Below are 15083 nucleotides of genomic sequence, written 5' to 3'. Positions count from 1 at the left end.
TCTATCATATGTTTTTTAAAAGTGTTAACTTGAAGATCAAAAGTAAAGCTTTAAAATATCGGAGGGATCTGACATAGTAACTAGAAACGTGATTTGAGATTCACGTGGCCCAGTCTATTTACACGTGAAAAATGAGATTTGTTTGAAATTTCTGTCGGAATTGACTACTCGGACGGGTTAAAAAATCTTCTGCGAAAGGGGAGGTAGGGATGTTAGAGTTGGAAAACTAAAAAACTACAGAAAATAATCTCATTCTGTTTATTTTAATCTTCTACCACTTACATGACAGCTCTGTTTTACTTCATTCGCTATTTTGTACTTTAAACTCTGCGAGTCAAGCATCTTCTTGCATCTCATTATCTATCACAGAATGCATAGGGGTGGAACTCCGAAGTGCTATACACAAAATGTTGAACATTTATACTAGCTGTAAATGAAAGAATGAACGAATCTGACGAGTGAACGTAACTTAAGCAGCTACGAGTAGAAAGCCTGAAAAATTCAAGATTGAGCGGGTCCGAACACTCTGCGATACCGTGCAAACCTAAAATGTATGATTTTTCTTATCTAGCCGAATTTTTGAAAAGGTGGCCGGTGAAAACTTGAGCAGTTTTCGTGAAATGACACCTAGACACGCTTTTCTTGGCCCCAAGAAAGTTTCAAATGAAGCGAAAGAGTGAAGAAGAACCAAGAGCAAACTCGTTCCCATGGAGGGCTTTTCCTTTTTTTCCTGGGAACGAGGTTGAAGAGCCCAGGAAAAAAAGGACTGCACGATACTTTCTGTCAGTTGTATTCGTATTTATAAAACTTGAAAACTTAAAGCGAGACGGATTGCTCTGACAAGTGACTCAGACGATACTAAAAGTATCGCCACTTAATTTCCTTTAATAGAAACAAATCAAGAGACTGATCTAGTCTAGAAAAAAAGGAAGTTTATTTTGAAAAATTTAATGTTTTGGCATCATTCATTTCTTTCTTGCTTTCTTCGTCTTTGTTTCCCCTCTGAAGTCGTGTCTGAGTAGACGAAAAAAATAGCCATTGTTAGCAATGCACTTCAAGTTAATCTTGAGAATAATTAAGGATCCCTGCTTTTCCACGGAGTGGAATAAAAATTGGCAGTATTAGAGCAAACAGAAAAGACCACGGGAAAATTTCGGCGGAAGCAACGACTTTGGCCAATCCGCCATTACTAGGTTTCCTGCGTCTTCCGCAGTTGGCAGAGGAGTAAGCGTTCAGATGTTTTCCCGCGCTTGGCACTGAGTGCAAGTTTTCCCGCGTTGGCCACTGGTTAAATGCTTTCCCGTGCTTGCCACATGGGTACTGTTTTCCCGCGCTTTTCTGCCTTTGGCGCCTTTTGCAATTCTTACGTTCTTGATTTGCTCTATTACGTTCTGTGATTGATTAGCAAACTCGCGCGAATTTCTCAAATAGTGAGAAGCAAAACCAAAAAACCGACCGCGACTTGCTCCCACTTATTTTCCCGCGTCAGAGTTATTACTCTGGTTTTGGTTTTACGACACGAAGTTGAAAACCACTCGATTGTGATTGGTCGAAAGTGATTGCCTTGTTTGGTTTTGTGACAGTCACAGGACCCTACACCAAACTGTGCTGGCGACTAATGACAAGTCTTAGAGCAGTTTTGAATTGACTGTCGAAAGTAATTGGTAACTGCTTTGGTTTTGCTTTGCTACGTTCTGGGATTGGTTCGTAAAACTCGCGCCATTTTTTCAACCAATGAGAAGCAGAAATAAAACCAATCGTGAACTTGTTCCCACCCGTTTTCCCGCGTTTAGAGCCGGTTACATGTATTTGCTACGCGTTCTGATTGGTTCATTGCGCTGTTTACATCTCTCATGGCTTTCGTTTTACGATACTCAAATGGAACCGCTCTAACAGACTGGGTAATGAATAAAAATCTCCATTTCTGCAAAAGAAAGTCAAACTCCATGAGAGTGGCCAGGCAAAACATTTTACAAAAGTATTGTACCTTGACTGCCAGCGAGGGCCTTGATTCCAAACTCTGCCAAATGAAGGAAGCCTACAAAACACATACAAGACTACAGTGAGCGTTTAATTGTCTTTAGTCGTAAGAACAGTATAAACATACAAAACCCGCGTCCACTGGTTCTGGCCCCAGTTGTTCAAAGGCCGGATAACTTTATCCTGTGGATAAGTCACTATCCGAAAGTTTCAATCTGTGCAAAGATTTCAGTATTTCCTCATGCACCGCCGAATATGCACACTCTAACCACTGCTTAGTTGGGGAGTGTACGAAAACCTTGGAAAACATTTAACGTGAAGTGTATTTTAGACGCTGAAGAGTGCCTTATCCAGCGGATAAAGTTATCCGGCCTTTGAACAACTGAGGCCTGAAAAACAAGATTCCTTTAACTATTTAAGCTCTAAGTGACAATGTCGCTACTCGATCAAACACACAGTACACTCGTTTGTCGTGGTCGAAGTAACCAGTTAACCTTACCACTCATCGCTTGTCTCTTTATTCCTGTCAAAATTTGCACCAACTCTCTGAGGATTTTTCTTGCTTGTTTTCTTCATCCGTTCAACTGCACCAAAAAACACAAACAACTCATTGACATTTTAATGAATTCATTCCATTCAACTAAGCTACGTGTTTTAACTTACCATGTTTTTTGAAGGCCTCGTAAGATGGGCCAATCTCATCCTTTTTAGCTGCGGCACAATTATCATCATCGTCATCATCATCATCTCGAAGCCAGGGTGGTGTAGCACCTGCATGCAATAGATGATAGTATATGATGATTGCTATCTTGAACAGATCGCAAACAAACGAATCATTCAGTAACTAACAAAGTCTAAAGACTGGTTTACATGCTGCGAATCTTCGGCCCGTTTTGTCGAAATGACAGCACCGGAGCGCGGATCGTTCGTGTACTTTGACGCCCGATTTCAGTTGACATGGTGGTTTCTTTGAGCAAGTCGGCCCGACTTGAGAAAAAATCCAGAGAGAAAAAGACTTTCTTAGGTTACGTTCTGGGCCTTTGGTCTGTCATGGGTCTAGTTTTAGCCCAATGAGACTTTTGGATCTGGTGTACAATCGAGCCTGTATTAAGCGGCATTGTATCAAGCGGTCACCCTCTATTAAGCGGTCAGTTGTCAAAGTCCCAAAAATTACTTCCCTTGACTACTGTAATTTTGACCTCTATTAAACGGTCGCGGTCACCCTTGACATGCATTCTGTGCAACCTGTATTAAGCAGCCACTTTTTTATTCTCCGAGGGTGACCACTTAATACATGTTCGCCTGCAGCTAAAATTTGTTTTTGGTTGTCGCCACAGGGAAGAAGCTGCTGCTGCCTCCAAGTTAAAGGTAGAGAAATACTGCATTTTACAAATTACTGACCCGTGTGAATATTCCCTTCGCCCTCTCTTAACACCTGGAAAAGAAATAATGTTCAAGTTCAAGTTTATTTTTGCCACTATAAATGAAATTACAAGTGTAATACTGATAAAATAAAGGTGGCAAGGCAGCCCATGAGAAACCACAACATAATGCATGTAACGCACTCTGCAAACACTAACAAGGGAATTTAAGTAATCTCAAATTCTGAAAAAAAAAAAATGTTGAATACCGGGATACCAATGCAGGTTAGGCTTTCTCCATAAGCTTCAGCAGTCTGTAGTTTTGGAGCTGTGATATTATTTGAGGAAGCAGAACAACCTACATGAATGAACAGAGACAGGCAGTTAGATGGTAACAGTCTGCAGCAAACAATAGAGTGTGTGCACGGCAGCCATGTTGAAGGACTAAAACAATAGAAGATATTTGCATAAAAATAGAATATATTTCCCAAAGGAAAATCATTGTATTGTTTCGGTCCTCCAACATGGCCGTCGTGCACACACTCTAAAGGACATTACCTTTTCACTATGGCGTCATTTTACTTCAACTATCAGAATTCATTTCATTTTCCCTTTGAAATTCGAATTCAAATTTTGTAATCCCAGTAGAGAGCAAGAACAATAGCTCTAATTAGCACGAGAAAACAAAAAGCTGAAAGATTCTGGTATTTGTAGTCAAATGACGCCATCATGAAAACGGCCCATTGTTGTGTACTTTCTCAAACAAGCAAATTTGATAACCTATTTCATTACTTGCAGGGCCAGGATATAGAAAACGTAAAAAAACCCAACCCAGTTTTCAGGGTCTTTCATCCAGGCATCCCAGAAGGACTGTGGATGGAGAAGTGAAAGACTCTGCTAATGAGTTTGGAAGAACCCAACCTACCAATAATGACTGACCTAAACGCTTATTATGACTGATAAAAAAAATCTGAATACAAACGTGGTACTTATAGATGGTCAAAATGATTATTTCTTTCCTCGGCCTGATTGTTCGAAAGCTGATTAATGCTAATCCACGATTAAAAGTTAGCTATATTGCATCATAATTTTTGTATTGTACATTGATGTTCTTTAAGAACAACAAAGGATGAAGGAAATAGAACACTCACTGGCTTTTGAGTTATCATCAACTGAATCCATCATCCAAGGAAACCATTGACTTGACCCTGATCTAAAAGCAATAACATCCTCTGTAAGTTTACATTAAGGATGCTCCCTTCTTTTGCTACTGTGCATAAATTTTACACATCTTGGAATGGTATGAGAAACTTAGGTTTCTTAAAGAAGGTGCCTGTTAATAATCATTCAAAGATTTTTTTTGCATGGTCTATTACTATGCAGGAAAAGAAGCAAGGGCTATTGAAATCCAAAAAGAAAATCAGGGGTAATTCTGGATTTAGAGAGATAATTTAGTTTCAATTTGGGAAATAATGCCATACGTTGTTATGTATTTTAAAGGTTTTTAGAATCTCCGAAAAATGCGTGGTTACCCCCAGTTCTCACACCAAAGATGAAAAACACACAATTAAGGTTGAGTTACTTGCAACTTCACTTTCTCAACTTTCTCTTAAATGTAGACCTTAGATAATTATTAAGTTTATTTGTTTTCCTCAGCCTTCGAGCATGCGTTCACATGCACCATCCACTTCAACTACAGAGAGCATGCCAAAAACTGTGTTCTGGCACCCTGAAATTGGGTGATAGTAAACTTTTATTGACTCACACTTTGATTTATTACAGAACAAGTATTATATACATTATAAGTTGATTAGCAAAAAAATAGCTTTGCTGAGTGTAATTTCTAATTAGAGCCTAGGTGTTTGAGTTAGCCCCTAATAGCTGTTTATAGTTAATTATAAATTATATAAAAAAAAAGAATAGCAAATGAAAATTAACTATTGGTATGTCAAAGTACTGTAATTCAATTAAATGTATTTACCTGTATTTCACTATTCCACCTCCCCAAACCCTTTGTCCTTCATGCCTGTTTTCAAGAAAACAAGATTTCTCAAGTCTTGGTGAGATCACAATAATTTCTGTCAGCAGTTTAAGTCCTGTGAATCCCCCATTTTTCCAAACATTCATTCTAATAGCATTTGAAACCTACACCACCGGTGCATTGAATAAACCATTCAGCACTTTTGAAGAGTACCATACCAGCTGACATTGGTATGTGAAGGTAGGTGAAGTCAGTAAAGTGGCCCATACGAAGGGTATTGCTGCTTTCCTCTAGATGGAGACTGCTAGCACATCAAAGGGTCACCCCTTCCCCTGCCCTCATATTACATTACTGGTACCCATTCATACACCTAGTAGGTGAAGAGAGACAGCATTGAGTAAATGCAGAAACCAACCAAACCAGCCTTGAACAAATGACCCTCCAATCTTTGGACCGTCTGATTGAAAGCCACTACACTCCATACACTGACAGTAAATGTACATAATCTCAAACATATTATGCTTACAACAAAATCTCAGGGAGAAGGTCCTCCTTGGATTTTTGGTTGGGTGTGCAGCTCAGTTCTCCAAACCCTGACTCTATTTTAGACCAAAATATGTAATTTTCTGGTACCTTTTTCAGACCTGGTCTCTTAAATCCACACCCGTTTCTGTAAAATCTACACCCGTTTTCAGACTTTCAGACCAAAAGGTTAAAATCTTTACCATTTTCAGACCAAAACGGCTCAAAAACAATACCCTTTGGGGTTGCACAAACCAATATAGCTTATATAGGGGAGTACTCCAGGTCATAAACCTCTTCCATTATTAAACAACCCTCCTAGTTTCTCTGTGTTAAAATACAAACCATCCTGTAGGGTTTTGAAGAATGCCTTGCTCATTCTGGACAGTCCTGTAAACAATTTCTGGTGCAACTTGCACTTCTGGTGGCTGTTGTGTTAGATATTCAGGAAGCAATAACAAAACCAAACACAATACTAGCAACGTATGTTACAAAAGCTTAAATATTCACAGTGGAGGCCAAATGTAATTTTATTTTATTTACTTTCAGTAAATTCTAAAATTAATAGTTGAGAGTTGTCATTACTGAAGGGTTTACAAAAAAAAAACTATTTTAAGTGAAAAATTGGTCATTATCATCATCATCATCATTATTGTCGTCATTATCATCAATCCTTAACACTCCTGGGAAAGCATAGGGCATTCACCAGATGATTTTGTTTCACTTAAGTTCATCAACACTCATAATTTCAAAGAATGTACTCACAGTCGTTGCCCTCTACTTTGGAAAGTCATGCAAGTAAAGTGTACTAAATTGAAATTTGAAAGGTGCAAGCAAGGCTGATTGAACAGCTAGTAAGTTTATAACACTGCCCAACATTTTGGTTAAACAAAACTAACCTTCATCAGGGACTGGAAAACGCTAAGTGAAAATGGAGTCCAACTGAAATATTGGGCAATAATGATTATTACTAATTACAAATACTGGCTGTTCGATCAGCCTGGCTTGCATCTTTCAAGTTGTTTTATTTAGTCCATTGTTAACCCTCCTCTATACGGAGATCCAGCTACATAGAAGTGGAGATTATTGTCTCATACAAGATGATCTCATAATCTGTAATAACTGTAACTAAGTTCAGCTACTTCAAATGTAATTTGAAAATCTCAGGAGGGAAGAGGACAACCTCGTTCCCAGGGTCTTTCCTTTTCATGTCCCAAGGAGCGAGAGAGGGGACGCTCCCTGGGATGTGAAGAGGAGAGGCCCTGGGAACGAGGTTGGAGAAGAGGAAAAATTTTATATCATCTTTTCTCCTGTGTTTTCTTCAAGGAAAACGGAGAAATAAACACGCTGCGCAAAGAGGTTGCATGCTGCTTCTGTAAATATAAATCTGCTGATAAGAGAGGCTTTAGTTATAGATACATCACAGTCTATGTGAGGATACTTTTACCCTGCTTCAAGAGTTGCAACAAAACAGACCTGCTGGCTGGTATGGGCTTGGATAACTTCTTTTTGTTTAATCTGGGAAATGGTCTAAAAAAGAAACAAAATAATATCAAATTGACTGCTTGCAGTCTGTTTTCTCTCTCAAAGTTTGTGTAGTGGTAACAGGGAGCAAAAAATGACAAGGAGGATTGGGACCATACCCCTATATTTGTGGTTCGCACTTGACTGATTGATGAACCGTCAACGGATCTTAAGAGTAAAAAAGGGTCTGCAAGCAGTCTTCATTTATCAAAATACCTTCAAGGGTTTACCACACAAACTCCGTTTTTCATTCTAAAACTGGGCAAGTTTTGAGGGTTTTTTTTCCTCTTGGCCTAAAAAGTGATGAACGCCCCATTTTATTTGAAGTTATGGGTGAACATGTTGGCAAACCTTTTGCCTGTTTTCCTCCATTTGTCTTTCGAATTCCTGTAGTTTCTTGTCAACCTCTTCTTTGTAACTAAAAACATACAAGACAATAGTTGTGGTTACACTTAGCCCTTTTACCCATGGGTAAATAGCATTTTCCCACGGGTAAGGATGTTTTTGTGTGTAACCGCTTTTCCCAGACCGAAACTGCCTTTGGGTTATTTCCATGGATACATCAAAGAGAACAAAAGAACTTCCCATGACAGTTCCTGAACAGAAAAGTACGGTTTATCTGCTTCCTGAGGTGGCTTGGCCAATCATCATGCAGAACGTAGCTAACACAGGAAATCGCCTGCTATGCTCTGAGTTGACCTCTGATACGCTTGGCTAATTTCGCGCTTACTGTACTGGTAGCACAAGGTGACATGGCAGGGTTTCGTGCATCACTGTGAGTATTTCTTTCTTTATTTTCATGAGTTCCCTCTTCAGACTATCAGTTTCGAAGTTGATCAAGTTGTAATCTTTTTGTTTATCTGTTTATAGGAACGCTAGTCAAACCGAAGAGTCCTACTAACGGGTATTTCTTTGCACCTTCTTCGCTGTCTTTCCGCAAAAAACTGTTGGATTGCTATATTTATGGAGGACTGTCGAATAATTAGCAGGAGAATCACCGAAATTAAGCTTACAAGATCTCGATTTGTGTCATGCATGTCGATCTGTACGTTTCCCACCAAACTGCATGCATGGTCAGTGTGAAATCATATCTAATTATATTTTACCCTGACGGGAGTTCTTTCACTGTGTAACCGCATCCCCAAGGGTAAAATGAAACCTGAGCTAAACCGAACCCAAGCCAGTTACCCTCCGGAAGGCCCAAACCCAAGGTGTGTGTAACCACGACTAATAAAGTTATAGTCAATCAAAAACATGCTGACAAATTAAAATTATTTCCAAATGCTTTAACGAAACCAGATCTATCATAAAACTTTGGAAATAACTTTTTTGGGGAATCAAGTCTTAACCAACTCAAGTTTCTTACACTTAATATAAACCTCAGTATTTTTTTGTATCAGTAGCTAGTGGAGTAGTTTCTTTATGCTACAGTTTAACTTCTCCAATACCTCCCCATCAACAGTTCCCTTCAGCCAGGTTTAAACTTGAACCTTTATTTCAGTTGATTTTTCAAAGATTTTTATCAGTTTGTGCAACAGAAAACACAATCTAGGGTAATCAAGTAACCAACCTGTTAAATGTTTCCTTGTCAACAAGGAACTTGCTTTTCAGGCTCTTATCTGCTCCATTTTCCCACCAAAACTTGTGAAGATTTTTTCTGTGACTGTCACTAGAAACCAAGAACCAAACAGAGTACAATATTTTGCAGTACACAATCAAATACCATCACAATCACAATCAAATTCCAAACCCTAGTATTTTTAATGATATTTGATTTTTGCTTTGTGAAGCTCACTAAAATAAGTCTCTATGAGGGAAGTGAACAAATGCAGCCACATTAAAGATCGCTTGACTTCCTTGATAACAATGCTCTACATCTGCGGTTGTGTTGAAAACGAAGACCCAAAAACGAAGACCGAAGACCGAAGACCCTGTGGTCTAAAACGAAGACCCACTGGTCTAAAACGAAGACCCTGCGGTCTAAAACCAGTGGTGGTTGGACACGGTCCGAAGAGCATCATGGTAGCAGTAATTGGCCAATCACATCACCGTATTCTTTCACCAGCGTTTTTAGGAAGGATCTTCACGCGAATGATTGCTTCGTCTTATTTACTGTTTTATTTACCGTGTAGACGGCTTTTCTTCCAAATGAAAGGATTCAACAAGTGACGAGGTATGTAGGTGACCAGTGATTGTATTTTCTCATAATTTCCTTAGTTATTGTCGTCAATATTCGACTTCCTCGCAAGCTTGTCCAATATGGCCGCTTTTCTCCACGTGCAATGATCAATGAACGCGTTTGCTTTTTGACGCTATATCGTCAGGGTTCCAGGAGAAAAAGTTACACCATTTGTTTAATAAAAAGTTGCTCTTGGATTTTAAGGCATCGCACCCCATCGCACCTCTCACCGTTTTTCTGCTATGTGCGTTTAAAGTTTGGCGATTGTGAGGAGCAAACAATGAGCTAGTCACGATGTAACACAAAGATTTATTGTGACGTTTTCCTCTTTGCTTGATTTGTCTCTAGGTTTACAATTAAAGCTCAAGTGAAAGCTCTAGCCGGCTGTTCTAAATGACCTGCTATTTCACCTCAGGACAAAAATGTTGAGGCTTCAGGGCTATGGACTGTTGGTAGATGTCGACTAAAATATCGGAAATATTATTATCACAAGCACAGATCCACAGAAAAATTAATAACTAAAAAGGGGAAACACTTGCGACTTAGTTCCATAAATTAAGAATCAGTTGTGCAGAAATTACATTCTACTTACACTTTTAAAGTATATCTTGTATGCTTGTACAATAATTTGCATGCCTGAGCTGTATATTTATACACTCTATGCATTAACTGACTGTATATATTTCCATATATTCCCATACAAGAAAATATTTGGTCACTTCAGGCATATATTTTACATCAAAAGTCAAGCATATATGAAATCTCTATTGATGATTTGGCTTATTACCTCTGTGCTTATTGTATTAATCTATAATTGTGTATAGATTGTATGTAATTTGTGTTGTTAATAAAAGGGATTGACAGCTGATTTGCAAGATGACCTTCAAAGAAGATGTATGCTAATTTGATCTCAATTACACTTGACCATTGTCAGTAGCTGAAATCTCTGGTATGCTCGGCAAACTATGTGGAGTCATCCACCTTCACATTGGTGTACAAGATACACTTCGATGTAAACAGGCCCTTAGTTTATGAGTGGGGGGGCATGCCTTGTGAGCAGAGTTCCCCTCAATTTGTATTTCAATATTTCTCCAATCCAATTACATAATCATTGGATATGTTGTAGGCTTTAAAGTGACAAGTACATGTTAAAGAGAGGGGGACATCTAATGTGACTATAACACTGTCCTCCTTTGCCAAGTTTGATCTCAATTGCACTTGACTATTGTCAGTGGCGGAAATCTCTGGTATGCTCTGCAAACTATGTCGAGTCATCCACCTTCACATTGGTGTACAAAATACACTTCAATGCAAACAGGCCCTTAGTTTATGAGTGGGGGGCATGCCTTGTGAGCAGAGTTCCCCTCAATTTGTATTTCAATATTTCTCCAAATTATCCAATAACATAATCATCATAGATATGTTGTAGATTTAAAGTGACTAGTACATGTAAAGGAGAGGAGGACATCTAGTGTGACTATAATACTGTGCCCCTTTGCCAAGTTATGAATTACATGTGCAATATGTACAGCAGTTTTCATTATTATTGTTATTGTTATTATTGAAATAAAATAAAAACATAGATTTGATATTTGGTAGTCTGTCTTGTTAGTACTGAACTAGAAATCTTCCAAGATCAAAGAGAATATTGCTCACAGGTTTTTTGGAGTTTTTCATAAGGCTGAACCACTGTAGTAATGGGAAAGGGGGATGGGGGGGGGGGGGCAAAACTTTTGTGAAGTCAATATTTTTATATTGTGTGCTATCATAGTTTGTTGGACTATGGAATCATTTTTGAGCAGCTATTTGTACTTACTCTGAATTTTTATTGTTCATTTGTGATTCCTTACCACCTTACTATTTGGCTTTCACACTCTCTATGTTTGAGGGTACTAATGTACGTAATCTCCATAACATTGTTTTGTGTATTGATGTTTGTATTAAAAGGCCTTATTTTCTTTTAAATATATAATTAAAGAGGGAGCATGCACCCAGGGCCCCTCACCTTGATCCAATACACTGTCTTTCCATACAAAGTAAGGGTCTGCCCAGTAAAGGAAGGTAGAGTATTTGGCATTGTTTACAAGGTTTTTTGACTTATTTCATTCAAGATCAATTTGATGTTTTCATTTCCCTCATGCAACATGTGATGTAATAAAACAAATTATTATTGAAGAACTTGTTATGTCAAACATATATTTACTAATTTAGTACTCCTGTGTGGCTAAAATTTATGACTCTTGCAAGCTGAACTTGTGTGAGAGCTTTTTTCCATGTCCCAGTCTCATTGGCAACCAGTATACAGAATGGTTAAACGAAATTCCTATCCAGTAAGGCCGTGAAAATCTTCATTTCCCTACAATCCTTGTTTACTTCATTTCGTTTTATAATATTCGGCTATTTCCACCAGAATTGGATTCCAGCAGTTATGAACTCTGAATATTTCATTGCCAGATTTTCGAGCCCGTGATCGTACATTATAATTCAAAAGGTACGATTTCATATAAGGACAACAGGATTGGTTTTGCAATTGTATGGAAGTGGTAATTACACTGATTACATGGAGCAGTTTCGGCTGTACCGGCTTTCGATCGATCGATCGCTAGGATCGCCGTGTAAACCCAACGTTTTGAGCGTTAAATTAGTCAGTCGATGTGCGCTTACGGTAACCGGAGAAAACTTATCGAATAAATTACCGAATTAACCGATTTTCTGCCTTTTTGAAGCGAAAATTTGTCATTCCTTGAGATCTGCACAGCACGAAGGTTTGTTACAACTGACCACGAACCGACAACTCGCCCCAGCACGCTTTGCGGACCGTGTCCAACCACCACTGGTCTAAAACGAAGACCCACTGGTCTAAAATTGCATAAATTAAAATGTCATCTGAGAGCGCGACAAACTTGACAGTGAGAGCTTTCTCGTACAGCCATAACGGCACAAGCCTTTGAAATGTAAACGTGATCTTATACAAAATGAAGAGCCTATTTTGTAAAAAGTCAAAGCAATAAGATTTTTTGGCTTGTGGGATGAGTCTAAAATATCGTTTTTCAAATCTGTTGTGTGACATTTTCGACATATGATCAAAACCGCAACAGTTCTATAATGTTGTTCGTTTTAACACTTATATCAATTACAAATTTTCCCGGGGACATTCAATGTGCTGTATTTGATTATAGAACTTTGCAAGTCACACACAGTTCACCTTTGAGCCCAGCCTTTGAAACGAATCAAGCGCACCAGTGACAGTTACAGTCCTATTTATGCAAAAAAAGACCACACGGTCTTCGTTTTAGACTAGTGGGTCTTCGTTTTAGACCGCAGGGTCTTCGTTTTAGACTAGTGGGTCTTCGTTTTAGACCACAGGGTCTTCGTTTTAGACTAGTGGGTCTTCGTTTTAGACCACAGGGTCTTCGGTCTTCAGTCTTCGTTTTTGGGTCTTCGTTTTTGACACACCCCTACATCCGCATATGTTCAAGCAAGATTCTCTATGATCCTGTAATGCCCTGTTCACACTAGGTGCCTTGGGACAGTTCTGAAAAAGTCCATGAGGTCTGTAGCAAGATTCTCACTGACGTGGTGAGGGTTGGGTCTGGTTCTCAGGCACGGGTACTAGTCTGCATCAGAATCCATATCTTTTTTGACAGTGTGATAGGGCATTAATTTGACCAGCTCATTTGACCCTGCCATGGGACATTTGCCAATATTAGTTTTCAAAAAATACTAATGCCCCGGCAGTCAGCCCGGAATGGGAGGAGTTGGGGGGGGGGGGGAGGGTGGGATGGGCACTGTTGGAAATGACTGATGCATAATGAAAGCCCAGTCCATTTGTCATACTAACCCTCTTTCAAAAACAGCAAGCATGAATAAAGCTGAGTGCCAAAATGTATGCATAACTAATACATGGGGCTGTGTGGAAATCTTATTGTTCTTTTTGAAACAGAAGAGGATGAAAAATGATGTTCTGTTTCTATCACGGTTTCTATTACCATAGAAAAATAATGCATTCAGTGATATTGAAATAATGTACCTTGAAAAGTGCTCAAACACTCCTCCATACTTGATGGTGACGTCTCTGTCCGTTACATGTTTATTGACGTTCTCACCGCAGAAATGACACCAAAACTTAGATCCAGGCTCAAGCTCTCCATCCTCAACAGACGGCTTCTTCAGAAACTTCCTGGCTTCATCAACCTAACAATGGATGAGGGGATTAGACTCTAAAGAAACTGGTGTTACATTGGTGAGGGAGTGGAAACGAATTGCCTGTTCTGGAGTTCAAGTGGAGACTGGGGACAAGTTTTTAAATTTTCATTTAATCAGAAATTGGAGTCCATCACAAGAAAGATCACATGAAAATTAGTTGGTTTACCAATTTTGAGGTGCTGTTGCAGCCATCTAGAACTCTATCAAAATTTGGAAAAAATTAGGGACTTTGTATCGATTTGGGGGATGCCATCTCAGAATTAGAGATATTTGTATGGAATTTGGGCAAGCATTGACATGTGACAGACAGGTTACTCGCAATGAAACATAACCAAACTTGGTAAACTTACTAATAGGCCTTATCACGGTTTTCGACGCCATTTTGACGAGTAGGCAAACAGGCTTGAAATAATAGTGTTTGTATGGAAATCTGATGTCAAATAATTTTCATAAAGCATCGCTTCTGAAAAATTTCATGAATTGGAAACTTTTGGCACTAGGAAAAGGAGTTTAAGAAAAAAATTGGAGGGCCAGAAGCGTCCAGTCGTGTTTTGAACTTTCCATACATTTCCCTGTATTTTTTTCCCCGCGAACTATTTTTAGTAGCAGTCACGGCTGTCTCGCTTTACAGACAAATGTATGGAAAGTTCAAAACACGACTGGACGCTTTCTGGCACAGCTACATCCCTCCAATTTTTTTCTTAAACTCCTTTTCCTAGTGCCAAAAGTTTCCAATTGATGAATTTTTCAGAAGTGATGTTTTATGAGAATTATTTGACATCGGATTTCCATACGAACACTGTTATTTCAAGCCTGTTTGCCTACTCGTCAATATGGCATCGAAAACCGTGATAAGACCTATTTTGTGATCTTTCTAGTGATGGGGTTAATTTCTTCATATGATGTGATTTGAGTAATGTGTAAACTAGGCCCAGTCCATGTATCTCATGTATGAACTTCGGAACAGGCAGGGGTCGGTGTCTAGACTGGAATGACTGACAGATCGCCCACCGAACAAGATATCTTATCTGCAATTCCTACTTCCCATACCTTTTTCCCAAATTTCATTAGGATCTTGCCAAGCAATGTCTTATGCTTTCTTGAATACGTGTGCTTCCTTCCTTGATCGTGATTTAAGCGACAAAGAGAACAAAACAAAAATTGTCCTTTCACTTCGTTTGTTTCCGCCGCCATCTTGGAAAACGATCCGAATATTTCCCGTGAACTCTTGCGAACCGAGTTCTTAACCGCTGATCAGCTTTTTGTTTGCATTCGCGGGCCAATGTTTGTCTTCCCCAGGGCCTTTTCTATTTTCAATATGGCGGCTTGT

At 39.0% G+C, this 15083-nt stretch overlaps 1 protein-coding gene and 1 long non-coding RNA gene across 2 annotated transcripts; one reads left to right on the top strand and one right to left on the bottom strand.

Annotated features, from left to right (window-relative positions):
• Positions 1–912: 912 nt before the first annotated feature.
• LOC146469193 (centrosomal AT-AC splicing factor-like) lies at positions 913–15082 on the bottom strand. The gene is made up of 14 exons (XM_085123863.1): positions 14804–15082; positions 13578–13741; positions 8939–9037; positions 7720–7786; positions 7321–7374; positions 6190–6272; positions 5323–5367; positions 4493–4554; positions 3611–3699; positions 3382–3415; positions 2644–2751; positions 2480–2564; positions 1988–2038; positions 913–1014 (listed from the first exon to the last, which is right to left on the bottom strand). The coding sequence occupies exons 1-14, from the start codon at positions 14945–14947 to the stop codon at positions 966–968; spliced, it is 1134 nt and encodes a 377-aa protein (XP_084979989.1). The 5' UTR covers positions 14948–15082; the 3' UTR covers positions 913–965.
• Positions 9357–10427, top strand: LOC146469194 (uncharacterized). The gene is made up of 2 exons (XR_014867281.1): positions 9357–9541; positions 9896–10427. It is a non-coding gene; the product is annotated as an uncharacterized LOC146469194 (long non-coding RNA).
• Position 15083: the final 1 nt, after the last annotated feature.

Source organism: Pavona decussata, unplaced genomic scaffold (assembly GCF_977016875.1).
Source record: "Pavona decussata unplaced genomic scaffold, jaPavDecu1.1 SCAFFOLD_127, whole genome shotgun sequence".
NCBI lineage: Eukaryota > Metazoa > Cnidaria > Anthozoa > Scleractinia > Agariciidae > Pavona > Pavona decussata.
The sequence above is the reverse complement of the archived record's forward strand: the minus strand, read 5'-3'. Positions and strand labels throughout refer to the sequence as shown.

Excerpts from the sequence above, each read along its gene's own strand:
- LOC146469193 (XM_085123863.1), bottom strand. The coding sequence starts at position 14,947 with ATGGCGGCGGAAACAAACGAAGTGAAAGGACAATTTTTGTTTTGTTCT. Across the intron at positions 7,787-8,938 it reads GACAAGGAAACATTTAACAG|TTACAAAGAAGAGGTTGACA; the intron begins GTTGGTTACTTG and ends GTATGTTTTTAG. Across the intron at positions 5,368-6,189 it reads CTTCAAAACCCTACAGGATG|GCATGAAGGACAAAGGGTTT; the intron begins GTTTGTATTTTA and ends TCTTGAAAACAG.